Here is a 19,291-nt window from a genome sequence, read left to right on the forward strand (position 1 = left end):
ATGCGGCTCCCTAACATGCAGCATGCGAGGGTCCGCATATTACCGCTTGCAGTTAAAAAAAAATGATCGATCTCGTTCCTTATTCTTCTTAAAAAAAAAAACTTCCCTTTTTTGGATGTCTTTAACATCTTCAAAAACTCATGAAAGTTGGTGCCTGACGCATGTGCAAAGTTTTGTGAGGTTTGGAGCATCATTTGATCTTAAACATCAATTTCCTGTGTCACGGCGAAACATCAAACTTAGCTGCATCGCCCTGGCTATACTATATAACTTTTTGGAGTGCGACCTTTTTCTGAACTGACATGTATGCCTCAAGTAGGGATCGAACCCAGTTACTTCTCACTGAGGCAACTGCTCTAACCACTGCACCACTGTGTCATACTATAGCATGTTGTCCAAAATATGATTAAAAAGCCATAGTATAGCATTACAATGTATTAATGGGATAAAGTTTGGACAGAAATCAAAGAAGAATTAAACAGCCTTTATTTTTTTGTGATTGCTTTTTGTGTAACGTTTTTTTATTTTTGTTCTGTGTTGTTGTTGACCTTAAGTATGACTGCATTTACAACACAAACCAGCAACCATGTGGCTTACCCTTAGGGGGATTCGCACTCCGTGAAACACGTGGATTACCTTGAGCAGGGCTCAAACCCTCTTGAGGTCGTTTCCAGCTCTGAAGCAGCCTCATAGACCGCTGGACTATCTTCAGGCGGTGCAGAGGTTAGCACTGTTGCCTCTTGCCAAGAAGGAATGGGGTTCAAGTCCCCCCCCTTATCAAGACTCTTTTAAAAAAAAAAATCAAACTAAAGCATGTTCTCCAAATTCTGAAAAAAATGTACCCAAAAGTCATTTTTGGGTCACTTTTTGGCCGCCACGCCAGGGGCACACCGATCGATGAAAACAATTTTGATAACTTTTAATTCCAAACATGTTAAGAGTGCACAGAATAAATTTCAAGTCGGTCTGACAAAATCTGTAGGCGTTTGTTAAAGTATAGCATGTGTGAATCGCCAAAAATGCAGACTAAATAAAAAATGGCGGACTTCCTGTTGAGTTGACGTAATGGTGCAATGTAACTTTTTGTGTGATACACGTGTCCACCGAATTTCGTGCATGTAGGTAAATGGAGCCACCGGGGCATCTCTTTAGAGGGCGCGAGCGAGCCATTTGGCCACACCCATGTACAATACGACATTTTTCACCGGGAGAGATGGGTGTTACCAACTTTCATGAGTTTTTGCATATGATTGTTTACCGAGAATAATAATAACGCGGAATAATAATTCCTTGAAGAATAATAGGGCTTTCGCACCATCGGTGCTCAGGCCCTAAATATGAAAATATGTTACTTTTATGAACTTGAAGGTGTCTTTATTTTAGCTGCGTTCTTAGGACCAGTATTCATTTATTAGTTGTGCTACTTGGTTTGGTCACTTGATGGTGCTCCATATTCTCTCTTTCTCTCTGTGGACTCCAGTCAACATCTTTTTGTGTGTGAGAACATTTTCTTTGGTTTTGTCTTGTGAAGCAAACAGTGGTTTCATCACAAGACTCCACTGTTTTTTATTATAAATAACTGACTGTTAAGCAACTGTTTCCTGTAAAGGTTTCAGAGGAGACATGAAACAAGTTTGAGAAAGTGCAGCCAGCTGGGACTTCTGGTTGAAACTTTCAAAGTAAAACATTTACTCATAAACACTGCATTACTGTGAAAACATATATATATATTTACATAGACTTCTATAATGTGGCATTATAAATACATTTTTATGTTACGTATTGTATAATTTCCTGTAGCCCACAAATGTATGGTTACAATCCCATGTAGATCCTTCTTCGACAGAAGTGATAGGTGCCACTGTTGGTGGGGATGTGCTGAAGTTGTTTTTTGTACAACTGAATGTAAGTTGAAAACTTGCCTCTACATTTAATGGTATTATTTTAAGACGATGACTAAGTGTGTTTTAGACAGAGGCTCGTGGTTATAACTCTTAAAAAAAAAGTTGTCTGAGACTTATTTAATGTTTACAATGGCAACTAATTGAGAAAATACATTTGGTTGCACAATGATGTATGGATCAAAATCAAACATGGCTGAGACATTCAACACCATTTAAAACAGATATATTAATCACAATCATTCCTGTTATTGTAAATATCGAATGTCAAGAATGATTTGTCATGGCCATTATTTATCACGTTGCTTATCAATTTTTTGTAAATAATTGGTCGAAGACTGTTGGGCATTGCTCTCTATGGAGCATGTTAATGTGTTTCAGCTCATTGTTTTGGTGTAATGATGAGACTGAATTGAGCTATATTGTTTCCCAGCATCAAATCGTGTGTAGGCTGATAATACAGCTGTGCTACCTGCCAAACACCAAACAACAGACCAAGTCAGCAACTAGCTGTTAAACATAGTGTGTATTTAACGTCCAAGGATCTTCATGTTTTTCTCAAAGGTTGGTGGCAACGAAAAAGGGCTAAAGGTAAGTCAATTATTGGACTTATCTTATTCATGTAGACAAACAGGACGTCTCTAGCTCAATCTTTTAACATGCCTTTGTTGTGTTTACAGCTTGTCCGACTGCAACCGTGGCTACAAACTACTACAAGGCAGATTGTTGAATATTTGAATGTACCTTAAACTCAGACCTTTACTTCAGTTCGGATTGCGGTGACGGAGCCCAGGCTTTTATTGTGAAGGGACCGGCTCCAGGCGCTCGGTCGCGGTGTTTGTGCCGCGGTGTTGACGCAGCTGAAGCCGGTGAGTGTGAAGCGCTGACAGGACGCTGGTGGAGAGCAGCTGCCGTCGCACAGAGCTCAGTGAAGTGTGTCTGCAGCAGAGAGCACAACGCTGGATCACCACCACACAGAGGTGAGTGTCCCCGCTCACAATCATTGCTGCGGTTCCTCAACATCTTTATTTACATTTCCTTCCTTTTTTGATTTATAGCGACTTTTTTTTTTTTTTTTTTTTTTTTTTACCTACAAGGCACGTTGAGAGCTGACTTTTTTTTTATTATTATTATTATTATTTTTATCATTTGATGCAAAACCAGCGTCACGTAAATTCTTATTAATCTCAGCCCTGTACTGTGAGTTAAGCAGGCCTTATTAAATATGAGTGCGTCTGTGAGTCAGTGGATGTTGATTTTGCATCTCAGAGAGCAGATGGGCGCTCTGGCTTTGGGACAGCTGCTGCAGTAGAGAAGGATCCATACAGTGGAAATGCGACCCGCCATGGGTGCCGCACTCTGAAGCTGAATGCCCAGGAGGAATCCTCAATGTATTAATCTGGGAATTAAAAGCTTCCGGACACCACATCCTGCTGAATACCACTAATAGTATCATTTAAAAAGTCTGCTTCGTCCTCTCCAGTGCGGTTTGTTTCTTCAAATCGGCAGCCAGCGGTGCAGCTTTACTATTAGCGGTTGTCATTGTGAGTCATAGGGAGCAGACTACAAGCTACTCCACATGCATACTGTGCCATCAGGACCTTGCACTTGATGGACTGCATATTATGCGGCATGAAGGTGTTTATTGACCAGTGGTTCACTGTCATATTCACAACAGTGTCGTCAGGCTAGACTGTTGCCTTTGTCATGTTTGATTAGGTGATTATGCAGGTAAGCAGGCATGGAGGGAATGGAGTAAATGTCCATGAGGTGCATCAGCAGCTGTTTCACACAATTAAAGCATATTCTTAAGTAGTCATACAAGAGGTGGTATTATATTTTGGAGGAATGTCTTAACCACGTTTCTTATGTTCCACTTTTATTCTACTGACATCTGTGACAAACTGAGCAGATGTGTTGTGTAACTAGACAGTAGTTGAAGTTGACACAGTGGCCTGAATGTTAAACTATATGTTCTAGTCTGACCAACAGGTCAACCTGAAGACTCACAATGAACATGTGACACTGACAACTGCTTCACAGCACGAGAGTGGACTTGCATAGACAATAAAAACTACCTCCTGTCCACATATGACGCATACATAGAGTCAGCTGTGATGCTAAAATGCAACCAAGTGAAAGTTTATTTTAGTCCAACAAACATGCAGCCTGAACCCTTAAGTGTTCAGTGTACTTCAGTTTATGGATGAAATTCAATCTCAGTAGAAAGAGAAAATAATTCGTCATCCATCCTCTTTGAAAATTAGCTGCTGTTACGTCAGCGGGTTGTGTGAAACTCCACAGATGTGTGTCTCTCCCTGTGTTTTCATTCATAATTTTTCTCCAAGGGATTTGCGTAACATGATGCTCACCTAGCGTGATAAAATATTAACCCTATTGCACAAATAATTCATCAAACTGCTTCAAGGATGGAGGGAAGCACTCCGGCGGACTTTCTCAGAACCATCAAGTTCAGTGTTTTGCTGGACAACTGGAACATTTCAGAATATCACAGTCTGTTCTGCTTGTCTTATCACGTGGTCGTACTGGATTGGGTGAACAGAGATATGCTGTATTTAGACAATGGACACGGAACAGGACATCCATCAGCGTCCCACATGCCAAAGAGTACAGACTAGTTCAGCAGTGAATGAAACACTTGTGGTGAACTAGTCAGTAGAGGAGTTGTGGATGTTTACACAGAGATTTTGATGGGTTTACATGTACATGTAACAGAAACATGAGTCATGTGTTTGGTGGCCAGCAGCTCAGCCGTGAGCCGTTTGTTCAGTCTGTCAGAGAGCAGCTGAACGTCTGAACTTTTGCACGCATTGTTGTGCAATTATGTCAAACATAAGCTTGTGAAGTAACATTTTTGTTGATTTTGAAAGGATTCAACACGTCTGCATCCACATGCACAATTGTACTATTTATCTTCGACAGTAGTTCATTTATTTAGCATGAACTAACCTCAGTGCACACTATAGGGGACTGATTTTCAATTTCCTCTCAAATTTTCAGAGGCAGTGATATCTTCAGGTGTTTTAATATGTGTCAATGGGGCTTCAGGGTGCAGAGTAAGGATGGGACCTGTTGGTGCAAACCCAGCACTGTGGTTAATATTTTATGAAGCTTGTTTGGAGTCACATTACACAGCTCTCCTAGATTTGAGAGGAAACATGAATCTCAAAACTGAATTTCAAAGATTTGCCAAAAGCAGCTGGATCGCACAGCCATGTTTTTACAACATGATCTCCAAGTGGTTTGGCAATCTGACAGACAATATTAGAACATATGAGTTGGTCACAAGCAGCTTTAAAGGGTTATTTTTCTCACTGGATAGAATTGGCTTGCTTTCACCTTTGACACATATTTAACCTTTGTGGTGTAGGCTTAATATGACCAACACTTGAGAATGCATGTTGTCCTTAATTTACTAATGTAGTACAACATTTTACAGGACAACAGCAAAATAATTGAATGATATTCTTCTCTTCGTTAAGGCCTATTTCCTAAAATCGCCATTATTTATGAGCCTGAGTTTCTGGCCGCCGACTGCTCAGTGTCGCTGGATATTGGCATGACGCGACCACAAAGCTTTGTGTTGACAGTATTTGAAGAGAGCTGCTTTGTCTTTACTGTGGATAACAAACGGCTTTGGATCAGGCTGGATGCTTCAGCCAGACACCAGGTTTCTGTTTTCACTCCTTGTTAATGTTACAACAGGTTGCTTGGCAACCTCCTCCCCCCCTCCCTTGTCTGCTCTCACCGCCTCCTGCCATTGGCTGAAGTGGACGGTGAAGTGACGTGTTATGCTTTGGCTTTTCAAGGTCCGCGAGACAAAGAAGGCTCCCCCCCGATCATGGACGCATGTAAACAAGGCAGTGAAAAGACAATTTACGCTTTGGTGATGGATTTGAGCAGCACCCGCCTCCACCACCTCCACCACCACCACCACCACCACCAGCGCCACACCTCCATCTCTCTCCTCTTGTTTATGTCAACTGATGGAAAACAAGAGCATCACGGCTGTCTCTGCTAGATATTTTCAGAAGAATCTGCATATGTCCTGACTCATCAGCACACAGACCAAACCAGACTTATCAACTGACACTGATGCATTGCAGCTGGATAAATCACTCACCCCAAAATGTAATAAACAGTAATGAAAATCTGATATGTGCGCTGCCACCTGTGAAGCCGGGCTGTTATTGATGGAGCTGCCTGTTGTGTTTGTTTCTGGGTGTGACGCGGCGAGTCAGCCTGCGCCCGCATTCCTGAAATAGATGGATGATGGGGACCCGCTGGAATCCTGCTGCCCGCTCATTTCACACGAGGATACCTTTATAGCACTTAAAATTGCTGGATTATCACATCGCTGTTTATATTCACGTTTAGCCGCCATATCCTATGACTCAATTATCAAGTAGTCCTGTCACATAGGTGCTCAGAGAGTTATATTGGGGAGCACACTCAGAGCTTCCAGTCCCGTCGGAGTCAAAACATCCAGCGGAGATGAGGAAACGCTTTCAGCACTCTCTCAGACAATGATTTGAATTGTCATCGCAGCTCACCTAATGTGCAGCTGTAGTTATGTAGTTATGACATTTAATAAACATCATATGTGTCTTTTATTCTTTTCCCCTAATTAAATACCACAATATGATCTCAAGGATTTTGCCCCTATTTTTTTCCCAATTATATCACTTTTCCGGTTTTAAACTTTTCACTCAGCGCCTACAAAAGTAAACTCTCCAAAAGTCCCCTAAAGAGACACCGCAGAGCTAGTTAAATATTCAGTCCAGTGTTTATCTTCCCTGCGAGGCCTGCGATCCAAAGCTTTCTCACTCTTGGAGTGTAGCCTGCAGCCCTTGCTGTGAAGATGTATCACCCGGGGTAAACTGTCAGCTCGCTGACATTCTTATTACGCCGGCTCTAAAAGCCTAGCAGGCATGTCAGAAGCAGCCTGGCTCTCTAACACAGCACCTGTAACTGCAGTCCTCCTCGGGACCTTCGCACATCCAAGTCAAGTGCTCCCTGTCTCGAGGATCTGGCCACGGTTACGTCCAATAGCTGTCTGTGCTTCTCGTGGACACGCTGGCAGGCTGAGCACTCAGGGACGCATCTTTCGTTGACAAGTGTCAGTTGTATTTTTGTTTTTCCGTCAGAAAAGGACCTTTTATCTAAAGGTCAGGAAACTCAAACCTCAAAATATGCCGTTGAGTGATAGCACAGGATAAACTCATTTAGTCTCTGTGTTGCTGTGATATTTCATTAGTTGAGGTTCAAAGAATCCAAAGGCATAGAAGCAGCGTTCACATAGACTCATTTTAAGCTCCATCCATTATCAACATGAATGTGTAATCCCGCTCTGAGGCCTGTGATGACTGTAGTGTGTAAGTTACATGCATTTCCTTTTATGCTGCAGTTGTTTGAAATGAACTTCAAATAGCTTGGCTGGAGGAATGTGTAGAATCCCAGGCTGCTGTCCAGTGTGGAAGCTGTTTATGGAAGAGAGTCGGGAGGGAGGACGGGTTGGTGGAGGGACTCTCCTCAATTAGGGGGATAAGCTGCTGCTCCGGAGCGGCCCTTTCGAGCCATGTTTGGAGCTGTTTGGTGGGATCCATGTGCAGCGCTGGGTAGCTTCTCCCATCTCTGCCGTTTGTTGACAAAGCAGAAGTCAAGCGGTGTTACGTAACAGGCCTTTCTCTCTGTCCATAGCACAGCTGAGCGTGTGACGAGAGCTCTTTTGTATTAACATAGCTCACATTTAAGGCGGCCTCTGACTGTTTAACAGAGGCCCCCTGCGTGAAACCCATCATAGTTCAACTCGGTACCACTCACCGTTTGTTTAGTTTTCAGAAGGGACAGAAAGAGGAAATCAGGAGGCTGATTCAGATACAGTGAATGTTGCTGTCAATAGAAACAAAATACTGTAAGTTTGTGTAATTTCTTGAAATAAAAACAGATAAAACACGTTATATTTTTGTGTTGAAACTAATGTTTCACAAAAACAGGATTTCTTAAAGTCAGTAGTGTAATGACATTTGTTGAAGTAACGGAGTGCACCCGTGATACGTGCACGGCAGGGCACACATGGGCGCATACAGCGGTTTTAAATGTTGTGTCTGAGGGGACGTTACCGGCCGTGCTTCATGGGCAGAGCCTCCACACCAGCCGAGCTAACTTAAGATCTCCCACTATGCTCTTCTAGACCTCCCAAATTTTATCGGACCAAATGGATCAAATTCTGATTGTGAAACGAATCATTTTGCGGGGGTTGTAATGCCTTTCATTTAATTGATCCCCCTTTTATCCTCTGTTTATCCACCGTTTTACAGCTGCAACAGCAGCAACGGGGTAGGCTACGATGGAACCTGTGACATAAGCATGTACCGACCACGTTTGTCAGGGTAATTACTAACAGGAGGGAGAGGCAAAAGTTTTTCACTGCGAGTTTCACATTAAGGAATAGTTTGACTTTTTGGGAAACATTTATTCAAGATGAGGACATAAATACACAGTAACAGCTGCGATGCTGAGGCCAGAGTCTGGTTAAGCTTAGTTTAACATAAACTGGAAACAGGAGGCACTTGGCTCTGAACATCTATCAACACCGTTAAAGCTTGTTTGATAAAGTTTGTAAAAATGTGTTTTATTCATACACAAACCAAAGCTAGGGTAGCTGTTTCTCCCTGCTTCCAATTGCTACGCTAAGCTACGCTAATCGACACCTGACTTCAACGAGTTGACACACAGACATGATCGTCTTCAGGGTTTCTATAATTGAGCCGATCTCAGAAATACTAGTTTGACCCATTTTATCAGGCAAGCATGGTAAAACATTTTAAATCAAGATTTTCAGTTTTTCTGTCATTTATGACTTTGTAAATTAAATATTGTTTAAATTGATGGTTGTACAAAATTGAAAATTAACTTTTTTTTACAGTGAACATAGAATTCAGGTTTAGAAATTGTTGATCATGAAAGTAAGTATTAGTTGCTTCCTTAATTAAATCTGCGTGTTTCTGCTACTTTACATGTCTTTAGATTTTGGTATCATAAATCTAATCCCACATTAACATACTGCAGTTAAGATGACCTTTTGGATAGTTGAGTCATCCAGTAGCGAATTGCAGGCGTCCTGCAGAGGTCTGTCTGTCTCTCATCTGCTGGCCCTGCGTGAGCACGTCGAGGGGGAGGCGGATTTTTATATGCTGGTCTGCACAGTTGTTGAGTGGGTGCCACATTCCCAGGTGGCATGTGGTGACAAGTTCATCTGGACACACCTGTTGTCAGAAACAAACAGACCCCCTACATAGCACGGGGTCAAGGTCAATGTTGGGATCGTCCCACCCAGCTGAGACCCTCAAAACCCAGTCAGAAGGCTCAGGGGGCTTCAGAGGGACCTGATGTGCGGGGAGAACGGACTGTCTGTGCACATCAACAAGTAGGTAATACATCTCTCCTGAACTGCAGTGATCCTCTCAGATGGTCGCTGCCTTTTGGGAGTTGTTTGTTTTGGAAAGGTATTTTAGTTTCACCGCAGAGGATTCAGTTAGAGATTTATGTAACTGTGTGTATGTTCATGTGAGTGCGTCACGTAGTGGAGAGATGCAAATGGGATGAATCATCTGGCCTTTGTTGGCTTTCCACTGAAGTCTGACCTGAGACTGTTTCACTGACTGTGATTTCCCTAATTGAATTTCAGTGTATGAATAACACCCACTCTCTTCTCAGCTCTGTGAATTTATTTGTATTTTATGTCTCATTTCACCTTTTTATCAGAAAACTACAGCAATAACACTTTAAATCAAGTCTCCAAGAAAAACAGGTGAAAAATAAGCTTTTTTTTAGAGCTTAAAAAATTTAACATGGTATCTTTTGAACCTTTGAACCTCTTCATTTATCTGCTGTTCTTTGAACAAATCCAACAGATAGTGAGTTAAATTTGTCTCTGCTGGCTTTTGCCTCACAGAGAGGCCAAACTGACCCCAAATAAAGGCATGTCTCTTTACGGCTTCCTAGATTATAAGAAGTGATAAATTTACGAGTGTTTTCCGGATACAGTGTCCTCTTTTTTTTCCCTTTTTGCCTTGGCCCAACCAACGCTGGGCATCTTACAGTGGCAGCCCTGCTCTCCTTCATTCTCACACAGGCTGGATGGTTGGTGTTCTTTTCATTGCTCTGTTGTCACTTCCTAAAAAGGCCAGGATCTAAAAGATCTCAGCTCTCGTGTGTTTATACAGCAAGCTGAACGCTGCAAGCTGTCATCTTCCTCTTTATCTATCATGTGCGAGAGGTTCGCATACTTTCACGATGCTCTTCCTGCTGTATATTCACCATCTCGGGGTTCATCTGAGGATACAGCGGAAGCAGCGTTGAGGGCTTTGAGCACTCCTCAAAGGAATGTCTGCTAATGGTTTTGGAAATGAGATCATGGATGCATTGCCTCTCTGGGATGCAGGGGGTCAGGAAGCAAGTTGATTTTATTAAGGAGAGTGGAAATAAATACAGAGTCTGTGATGCTCGGGGACAGTGCAGCTCCAAGACGGGAAGATGTTTTAAAAGGTTTTTGCTTGGTGTCCCTTGGGACTTGTTTGGAATCACTCCCATTTTCCCTCATCCATTTAGGCCTATTTGTGGAGGTTTCCAGCTGGAACATCAGTCCCCAGCCTGTTCTGCAGGTTAGCTTATTTACTGTTGTGTGTAAACACACGCAGTCCTACACAAGCTCAGACTGGAAAGATGCAACTTAAAAGGCAGCTTTAAACAAATATCATAGAATAAATTCTACACAGATTTTTCAGTTTTTTAGTCAAATCCACAAATGAAAACAACGTGTTTGTTTGTATGCACGAGGGACAGCTTGAGCGCCTTTGTGAGTGTGTTTGCATCTTGACTTAATTAGCCTTTTTCTTGGCGTTTTAAATGGGGACGTCTCCTAAATCAGTCGTGCTGGCTGAGCACAATGGGAAGCCCAGCAGAGCGATGGGAAGGCTTTCACAGTTACTTTTCTGGTGGCCCTGGTTTTGCTTCTGCATGCTCCACTGATGCAGCTCAGATTAACATATGTTTGTTCTCGCATGCACCCTCCCTCCCATCCTGTCCTTAAAGGGGAACACAGATCAAATGTTGAATTCATATCGTCGGTCAGAGGTAGGCCAAACTTCCTCGATGAATTCAATGTAGTAAAGCCTTGAAAAACAAGGCTTGTCAGAAGGAAAGGGTCAAATTTAGGGCACCTTTAAAACTTTGAGTTTTAGCTGATAATGAAGTGACTGTTATATTGAAATACAATATTATCCACAAAAAAATCTCTTTCCTAATTAATTTCACATGTAGCAGTTGTTGTCATCTTAGATTAGATTGTTGGCTTTCTATTCATAGATATCATGGATGAATACAACTTTAGTAATTGTGATTCTGGACTGTAAGGATGCAATTAACAGATTATTCAGGCATCTGATTGATGCCACTGTGGGCTCCTTTTAGTATCAGTGAGTTTTTGTATCTTACTTATCAGGACTGGATGGAAGAAATCATCATTATAGATATCAGATTTTGTTATATCTATCAATAAAGGTTTACTTTTTAATATATAACGGTGCCATTGATTTCCAACATTGAGTAAATGTGGGATCTTGTGTGTTCCAGACTGGATTTAAAGAGATGACTTGAACTTCACCACCTTCCAGTCTGGCTGTGTTGTATCTCATTTCAGTGTGTAACCCAACCACAGAAGTAATACCACAATTTCATTAGCTGTATGTGGTCCCCAATTACAGCTATACATTGCAGTGACTCCATTATTACTACAGTAGAAGCTGCAGCCAAGCCAGCTCTTCTGAGGAATCTGGTAACATTGCTTCAGTGCTTGCAGTCCTCCATTATGAAATAGACTTTATGCTGCAAAGCACCAGCCTGCTCACCGAACCCTGATCCAATATTAGAGTCCATTTGAAGGGAAGTTTCTTGAGGCTGTTAGGGAGAAGAAGCTATAGAGATATTATATACCAGTAGATGTACTGTATCTGGAGGTGGTGCCACTGCTCTGCTGCTACGTTTGTCACACTAAATACATGACAATTCAAAGTCAACAGGAAGGTGACAAGACTAAGTGCAGTTTGCATATTCTACCTCTGCCTGTGTGGATGTTCTCCATGTGATCCGGTTTCCTCCTGCAGATCCAAAAACATGCAGGTTAATTTAATTGACAACTCTAAATTGCTTGTGGATGTGAGCAGTTGTTTGTTCAATGGAAGCCCAATGGTGACCTCTGGAGGGTTCGAAGGTTTAAAATCTCTGTTAAAGTTCTCCAGAAAGAATACAGTAAACTCTGTCTATTTTTTGCTGCCTTTATTTCTGCAGTACAAAGAAGAGACATCAATAGCGATCTATTTGTGGCATGTTGTTATTTTTTTCTACATTGTCATAGTCTTTGTGTAGCTGCCTTCTAGGACTTTATGATATATCACACCAATCCACTCTGCTCCTGCTGACTTCACTGTGTTTCTCCTCCAGGGCTCTCCAGCAGAGGGCAGCAGAAGACCAACTCCCAGTAAGTCAGCTCTACGTCATCAAACAATGTCTTACATACCAAACTAAAACTAAATCTTTGTTGTGTATTAATGCAGTGTAAACAGTACAATCTATTTGCTGTAAGAAATAGGTGATGATGAAGCACAACAAGACATGCATAAAATGGGATGGACTATGCCTTAACTAATAGACACAAATGTCTTGTTATCTGTGTGTGTTGTTTGTGTTGAAGTCCCATCCGGTCCTCGAGCAGTCTGCGCCATCAGGATCACACCTTTGAAAACCATGAAAGGCTCTCCTGACCTAATTCCTGCAGCAGGTGATGTTTCCCTCCGCCTCATCAATATTTCAGTCCTTACAACTCACAGAGAAAACTTAGAAGGAGGCTTTTAAAGGCATTACTATAACCACCTGCGTTGGGAAATTAATAAAACAAGACAAGCCTCTGCTGCTCTACTTTCACCTCTGACGGTGTGATGATGGTAATTAGTTTTAGTAGGATATTAATTTGAAGGCCTGGTTTTGACTTTACGGTTCTATTTCGGTCATTTGGGGCATGAGGTGGCAATAACTTCCCTGCAGCTCTGAGGCAGAAGTACACTCTGAGGATGTAGCACTCCGAAATAAGACTGAAATGCCTTGAAGAGAGAAGTGAAAATGAGAGTTTCCTCTTGTGTGGTTTCAGATTTGGACCCGAGCAGAGTGTGCAAAGGGAAAGGAGTTGTGACTCTGAGGGCGACCCTCGTCCACATCGATGATGAGGGCTGCATCAGCGAAGAGCCAAACGTCATTACAGCGCCAAGTAAGTCGGAGCAAATGCCTCAGCTGCTTTGTAACAACCCCCAACATGATGAAAAAACATTTGCAGGACGGTAATAATTGCATGGCAGTGTGAAAAAAAGGAGCCGTCTGTGTAGAATGTGGACAGAGGATGTAAACGTTGCTTTAATTTAAAAGGCATTTCATCATGTTCTTTAGTTGTAAAAAATTCCCCACATCAGAAGTCTGTTTTGATGTCAGGATTATGTAACTCCTCACGTTTTGAAGTGGATGCTCCGAGCACACTCACTGCTGGGATAAAGGGCGATCGCTCATATTTTTCATGCGAGTCAAAGAGCTCTGTTGTCGCAGCCTCCCCACGCTGCACTGTGGAGCACCGACCGTGGGCTTGTTTGTTACGTGGAGCCCAATGGAGCCGGACTGGAGGCCGGCCAGGGCTATTGGGGGACATGCTTTAATTGTTGTCAAGCCTGAATATAAAGGCCATCGGAACAAACAGTCTTTGCAGCTCACTGAATAGACGCTTTGTTCTCATGACAAAGTTCAGAGATTGTGGGAGAATCTTTTTTTTCTTTTTTTTCTCCTTTCTTGGCGATATGAACTGCTCTGTGTATGAAAACCACCAAGAAAAGCATCCACACCCTGCGGAGGGAAATGAAGATTTATTTGATCTGCAATTATCTGTTATGGTTTGCTGTTTTAAGCTCTTCTCAGTATCATCCTCAGTGCTTTTGTACTTGCCGCATCGGCTGCCAAACTGAGAGAGTTCTGGACTGTTTTTAGGTGGCTGGACAGGCCAGATTAATGGAGACAGCTCGAAAGCAGGACTGGCTGAGGGAGGCAGCAGCATCACAGCTGATTTACCTCCTGTAAACAACACTCGGTGCCAGGTACGTTTCCACCACACTGAACACAACAGCTTTGTTGGGCTCTGCAGTAATGAGAGCTGTGTGATCTCTGTATTTTGTTTGTTTCTCGACTCTTTGACCTTTACAGCGTAATTTCTGTCACTTTTAGACCAATTTACCCGAAAGCTTGAAAGAAAACCAAGTTCCATCCTCCACTGAGATCCAGCACTGTATCTCTCCGACCTCCAGCTTCGTGTACCCCTGCACGAGCACAGTGAACCCCACCATCGTCCTGCTGCAGCACAACAGAGGTGAGCGCACCTACCGGGTCCGTAACCCAGGGGATGACAGGTGTCGAGAAAACCTTTCAATCTCCTGTGGGACATTTTATTAACCAAACTTCAAGTCTTGACAGTGTCTGTGATCCATTAGCCTTGTCTGTCTCTGTGCCACATATTAAAAGTGCTTTCACACTTTCGCATCACTGCTTAGTCACATTTCACTGTCATGTCCCTGTCTGTCTTTCTCTCACAACAGAGCAGAAAAAGCATCTGTCTCATTTGGAAGGTATGCATCATCTTGGTGACGTCTGACAGAAATTTTTAATTTATTTTTCAGTTCTTAGACTGCTAGCAGAAATCACAGTTTTATTACAGGCAATATTTTTTTTGTTTTTCATCCGAGCCATCTGTCTCCTTCCTGCTGCCACGACCGACTAAATGTGTTTTAATACAAGCGTCACGAAGTGAATGAGTCAAGTTTTATGCGTCACTGTGTCAACAGTACTGGGAACAGTATTTTTTTTTTTAGAACAACAATGTACCAGGCTATATAGATGCATCTCAGATATTTAATTTTATTCCTGTTTATTTTCACATTTCATGCCATTTTATCAAACCTAGGACAAACAATATTTAATTTTAGGTTTTTGTTCCCTGGTAGAAAATGGTAAACAGACAGCAGTATTAATGTGCTTTTCTGCGATGACATGTAGAATAATTGCTTTGAAAAAAGTCTGTTCTGTTTATTTCCCACATGTATTTATTGCATAAAGCCCACATTATCTGTGTAGCTTGATTAAATACATATCTGTTGCCTGACCTTGAACTTTCTCCAAAAGTGATCTGTCATGTCACTAGAAATGTGCTGTTAACTTTGAAGTTTGTCGGCTTACAGTTGATGCTGTTGTTTTATTTTGTTTTTTTTAATTCTTTTTTTGTTGCTCTTTACAGACCCAACCCCAGAAAGGGACAAAAGCCCTGATCCAGGGAGAGACTCAGTCAGTCCGGTCCCTGATATGGACGGGAAGAGGCTGCGGCTATCACTGCACTCCTCTGTCCTCGGCCCTCTCAACAAGCCCATTGTGCCTGTACGGGTGAGCAACAAAACCGACCCGTCGAATGAAGACTAATCCGCTCACTGCAAATGTTTCATGTTTCTGTGCCTCCGCAGCGAAGACAGACGTAGACGGAGGCATTATGTCTGTCTGTCCACCCCATTGTTGTGAATGCGATATTCCTGGGACATCTTGAAATAATTTTTCCAATATGACACAAACGTTCACTTGGATGAACTGATTCGATTTTGGGGGTCAGAGGTCACCGTGACCTCATGTCTAATTCTCGTGAACGTGATATCTCAAGATTGTCTTGAGGGAACGTCTTCAATCTTGACGTTCACATTCATTTGGACTCAAGGATGTACTGATTAGATGGTCAAAGATCAAACGTCAAGGTCATTGTGACCTCTCACAAAACACATTTGTGGCCATGACGGCGTTTACAGAATGACAAAACGATGGCATTTTATGTGCAAAATGTCAAAGGTCATCTTCACTCTTCTACCTTCAGTAGCTTTTTGGTAACAACATCCATATTTGTGGTGTGGTCTGCTGTCATGGCAACAACTTTGTGTTCTATCATAACTATATTGGCCAAATTCCTTCAAAGTCTTCTCTATGTATATAATATAAATCTGGACAGACTGGATGTAAATTGCAACGTGACTGGTTGGCAAAGGCATCCGACCACCAGGCTGCGACTGCCAATGTGAAATGCTGAAAAATTGTATTCATCTCAACATTTGCCCCTTAATATTCTGCAATGACAAATGGAACTTGTTAATTAATCCAAATTAATTAATATTAATGTTATTCCGTACACTTGTGTCTTACGGGTCTAATTGTCCTACCAAACCCACCCAGTCGAACATCAGCAGGACTGCTGCACTCCTGCTTAAAAAGTAGGAACATTCTCACTTAACCCGTCATTAATTGATCATTTTCACATTTTAATTTCAGAACACTGAAAAGTCCAAAGACTGGTATAAGACAATGTTCAAACAGATACACAGAATACCTGGTAAGTGATGCATTTGGTTGTTTCTGTGTTTGATCAGTTTTTGCCCGTTGTGTTTCTCTGTTTCTGTCCAACACCTGTATGTGTGTGTTTTTCTGTGTGTCTCTGTGTCCTGTCCTCTGTCTCTCCATCACTGTGCTCAGAGCCTATTGAGGAAAACCCTTACCGCCCCACCTACATTTTCCCTGAGAACTATGACATTCACATGAAATCAAAAGGTATCTGATGGTAGTAACTCCACTCTTTACTAATCTGCAGCCATCTTGAGTCCTCTCAAATACTTTTGCTGCATTTAATCTGAGGTAACGTGCCACATGGCAAGTACAAAACCACACACCTTGAAGACGCACAAAGTATTTGAGAGGCTTTAACCTAATATTTTCCAACATTTGCTCCATACCATAAATAGAGCCTCTATCGCCATAAGTTTTGAATACACTGCAAGTTTCGTGCAGATTTCCTGATCAAACTCAAGACAAGTTATAGACAAGTTTCTGTTTGGATTCAACAAGGCTTTTACACTGAAGACATGTTGGCTCGTCACAGTAGGAAAAGAGCAGGTGTAAATAATACAATGCCTCATGGCTGGAATCCTTTTAGCTGCGTTGAAATGGGGTCGTATTTACCGTGTGCACGACAAGAGTCCATATGAACGTTGTGGGATTCACGACGTCGGAAGTCAAAATTTTCTATAAGCCTTGAGTTTGCAGACATTTATGGAAAATGGAGCAATGGCAATGGAGGTTCATTTTTCTTTGGATGTTCGCTAGTATATTGTAATTTCAGTCTTGTAGAATCTGTCTTCATAACTTAGATGATAGCCTACAACAGAGGAAAATATTGATCTTCCCAATGGCCTCATCTTTTCCCTCTGTGCCTTATCATTTCCTGCATTATGTTATTCCCCTGTTAGCTTGCTGAATTGTTTGCCTATGTGGCTTCTAGACGGCGTCCACGTTGCTGTTACCTAGCAACAGTGTTTTTACAACTTAATCATTTGAAGGCAGCATTAGTTAAGGATCCAGTCACTGCGTCATTGACATGATTCACACTTTTCCCGCTGTGACAAGTTAAAATGTCTGTTGAGAAAAAGACCACTGCTCTGAGTGTTACAAATACACAATCTGGGATCAGAAGAAGAGGCTGTCCCCACTTCTGAAACTCAACATATTGAGTAAGTTTGTCCCTTGATGAGCCAAAACATGATGACCCACTCCTGCCTAATAGACTCTTGGTCCCCCACGTGCCACCGAAACAGCTCCAACCCTCCGAGGAATGGACTCTGCTCTGTGGTTTCTGGCACCAAGACATGAGCAGCAGATCCTTTAAGTCCTGTAAGTTGAGAGTTGGAGCTGCTACAGATCACTTGTTCTAGCACATCCCTCGACACCCTGTTGCTGGGTCACAGTTTGTTCTTCCTCGGCCTACTGATACTCACCACTGCTGATTGGGAGCATCTCGCAAGCTGTGGCTTTTTCAGAGAAATGCCGTGACGCTGGTCGTCTGGCCACAAAGTTTTATCCCTGGATGAAGCTGCTCAGGTCTTTACACCTCCACATCTTTACTTCATCCATCAGGTTGACTATAAGAACTGACTGTTCCCTCACAGTCTAATTTATATATAGATCTTGAAACCTGCGAGATAATCAACTTAAGTTACTTCGTCTGAGAGGTCGTCATGTTTTGGCTCAGTGGGTTTATCGGATGTTTTTCCTATAATACATTTGACACTTAAAAAAAATTTAAGATATTAAAGGGATAGTCCTCCGATTTTACACATACATGTAAAAGTCAGTTAACTCATTAGACAGGAGTGACCCTGATGATGTCACTGGGCTTATCTCGGATAAGGCTGAGACTGCTCCTTTAATAACAATTCTACATTACAAACTAATGATGTGGCATCTTGGGAAGTATAGTATCAAGTGTATTTGAAGCAAACCAATACTAGGGGACAAAACTGCATCAGCTGAACAGTCTCTTGCGTGTCTCCCCCAACCTCATGGTAAATGTATTATGTGTACTAAATTGCTGTAATGTTAAACATAAGTAACACATGCAAAGTTTGTGAATATACTCTAGTTAATTAAAATAAATTTTGTCACAAAAACTATGGATTAGGCCTTTGAAATATCCCTTTAAAGATGGCTGCCTCTAAACAGGTTGACCTGTGCAGACATAGACAGATTTCTTTTAAGTACTTTGATGATGACATGTTGACAAGGATGATGCACGAAATCTTCAAGTGTCTTTTTCATTTTACTTCACAGAAAGTAACAATTCATTCATAACAATTAACTCATGGCCTTTCATTTTTCCATTATCCATCTACTATTAACAGCTTCAGAGAGCTGTCTTTTCAGTATCTGACTCATTTATAGATGCTTATTCCTCTAACAGTTCTGCAGTACAGCATGAACAGTTACTGGGAGGTAGTGTACTATTGTGGCCACTAGGTGCTGCTGCAGTCCTGCATTGAGGTCGTTTCCTGTCCTGTCCAGAGCTGAGGCTGTACACAACCTTTACTCAGTTTGCTGCACATAATAATCAGTGTTTAATAATCACGTATCACTGTTTAGGTTTAAGTTTAAGATGCTTATGGTAGAGTTTGGTTTATAGAAGGAGGCAAGATTTAAATGCAGAATGAGAGAAACTGCCCAGTGTGATCTGTCTCTCATTCTTCGTCTGGGTTTTCAGTCTCAACAGTGAACATGAAGTAAATGACTTCTGTGTGTAGTTGTGACTGATATGATTCTGTCTGTGTTACCGCTCAGAAAATATCACCCTGACTGTGTCAGTTATGGCCCTCTATGCTTTCCAGTGCATTACTGATCCAGAGCCTTGATGCTTATCGATGCTTGGA

General features: G+C 41.9%; 1 protein-coding gene across 8 annotated transcripts in view; it reads left to right on the plus strand.

Annotated features, from left to right (window-relative positions):
* Positions 1-2,782: 2,782 nt before the first annotated feature.
* Positions 2,783-19,291, plus strand: part of LOC138616004 (sorbin and SH3 domain-containing protein 1) — a 40,644-nt gene continuing 24,135 nt past the window's right edge. For 3 of the 8 annotated variants that reach the window (XM_069689946.1, XM_069689952.1, XM_069689950.1), the window contains exons 1-10: positions 2,784-2,881; positions 12,426-12,462; positions 12,676-12,762; positions 13,129-13,245; positions 14,007-14,113; positions 14,241-14,382; positions 14,609-14,638; positions 15,304-15,446; positions 16,371-16,431; positions 16,572-16,646. In XM_069689946.1, coding sequence (XP_069546047.1) covers positions 12,729-12,762; positions 13,129-13,245; positions 14,007-14,113; positions 14,241-14,382; positions 14,609-14,638; positions 15,304-15,446; positions 16,371-16,431; positions 16,572-16,646 — 709 coding nt within the window. In that variant the 5' untranslated portion in view covers positions 2,784-2,881; positions 12,426-12,462; positions 12,676-12,728. Of the gene's footprint in view, positions 2,882-12,425; positions 12,463-12,675; positions 12,763-13,128; positions 13,246-14,006; positions 14,114-14,240; positions 14,383-14,608; positions 14,639-15,303; positions 15,447-16,370; positions 16,432-16,571; positions 16,647-19,291 lie in introns of all 8 variants that reach the window. The other 5 variants (XM_069689951.1, XM_069689953.1, XM_069689954.1 and 2 more) reach the window with 5 other exon arrangements.

The sequence above is a fragment of the Brachyistius frenatus genome, unplaced genomic scaffold (genome assembly GCF_029030835.1).
Source record: "Brachyistius frenatus isolate BFR_SWC_R1_liver_20210118 unplaced genomic scaffold, ASM2903083v1 Contig_8, whole genome shotgun sequence".
NCBI lineage: Eukaryota > Metazoa > Chordata > Actinopteri > Embiotocidae > Brachyistius > Brachyistius frenatus.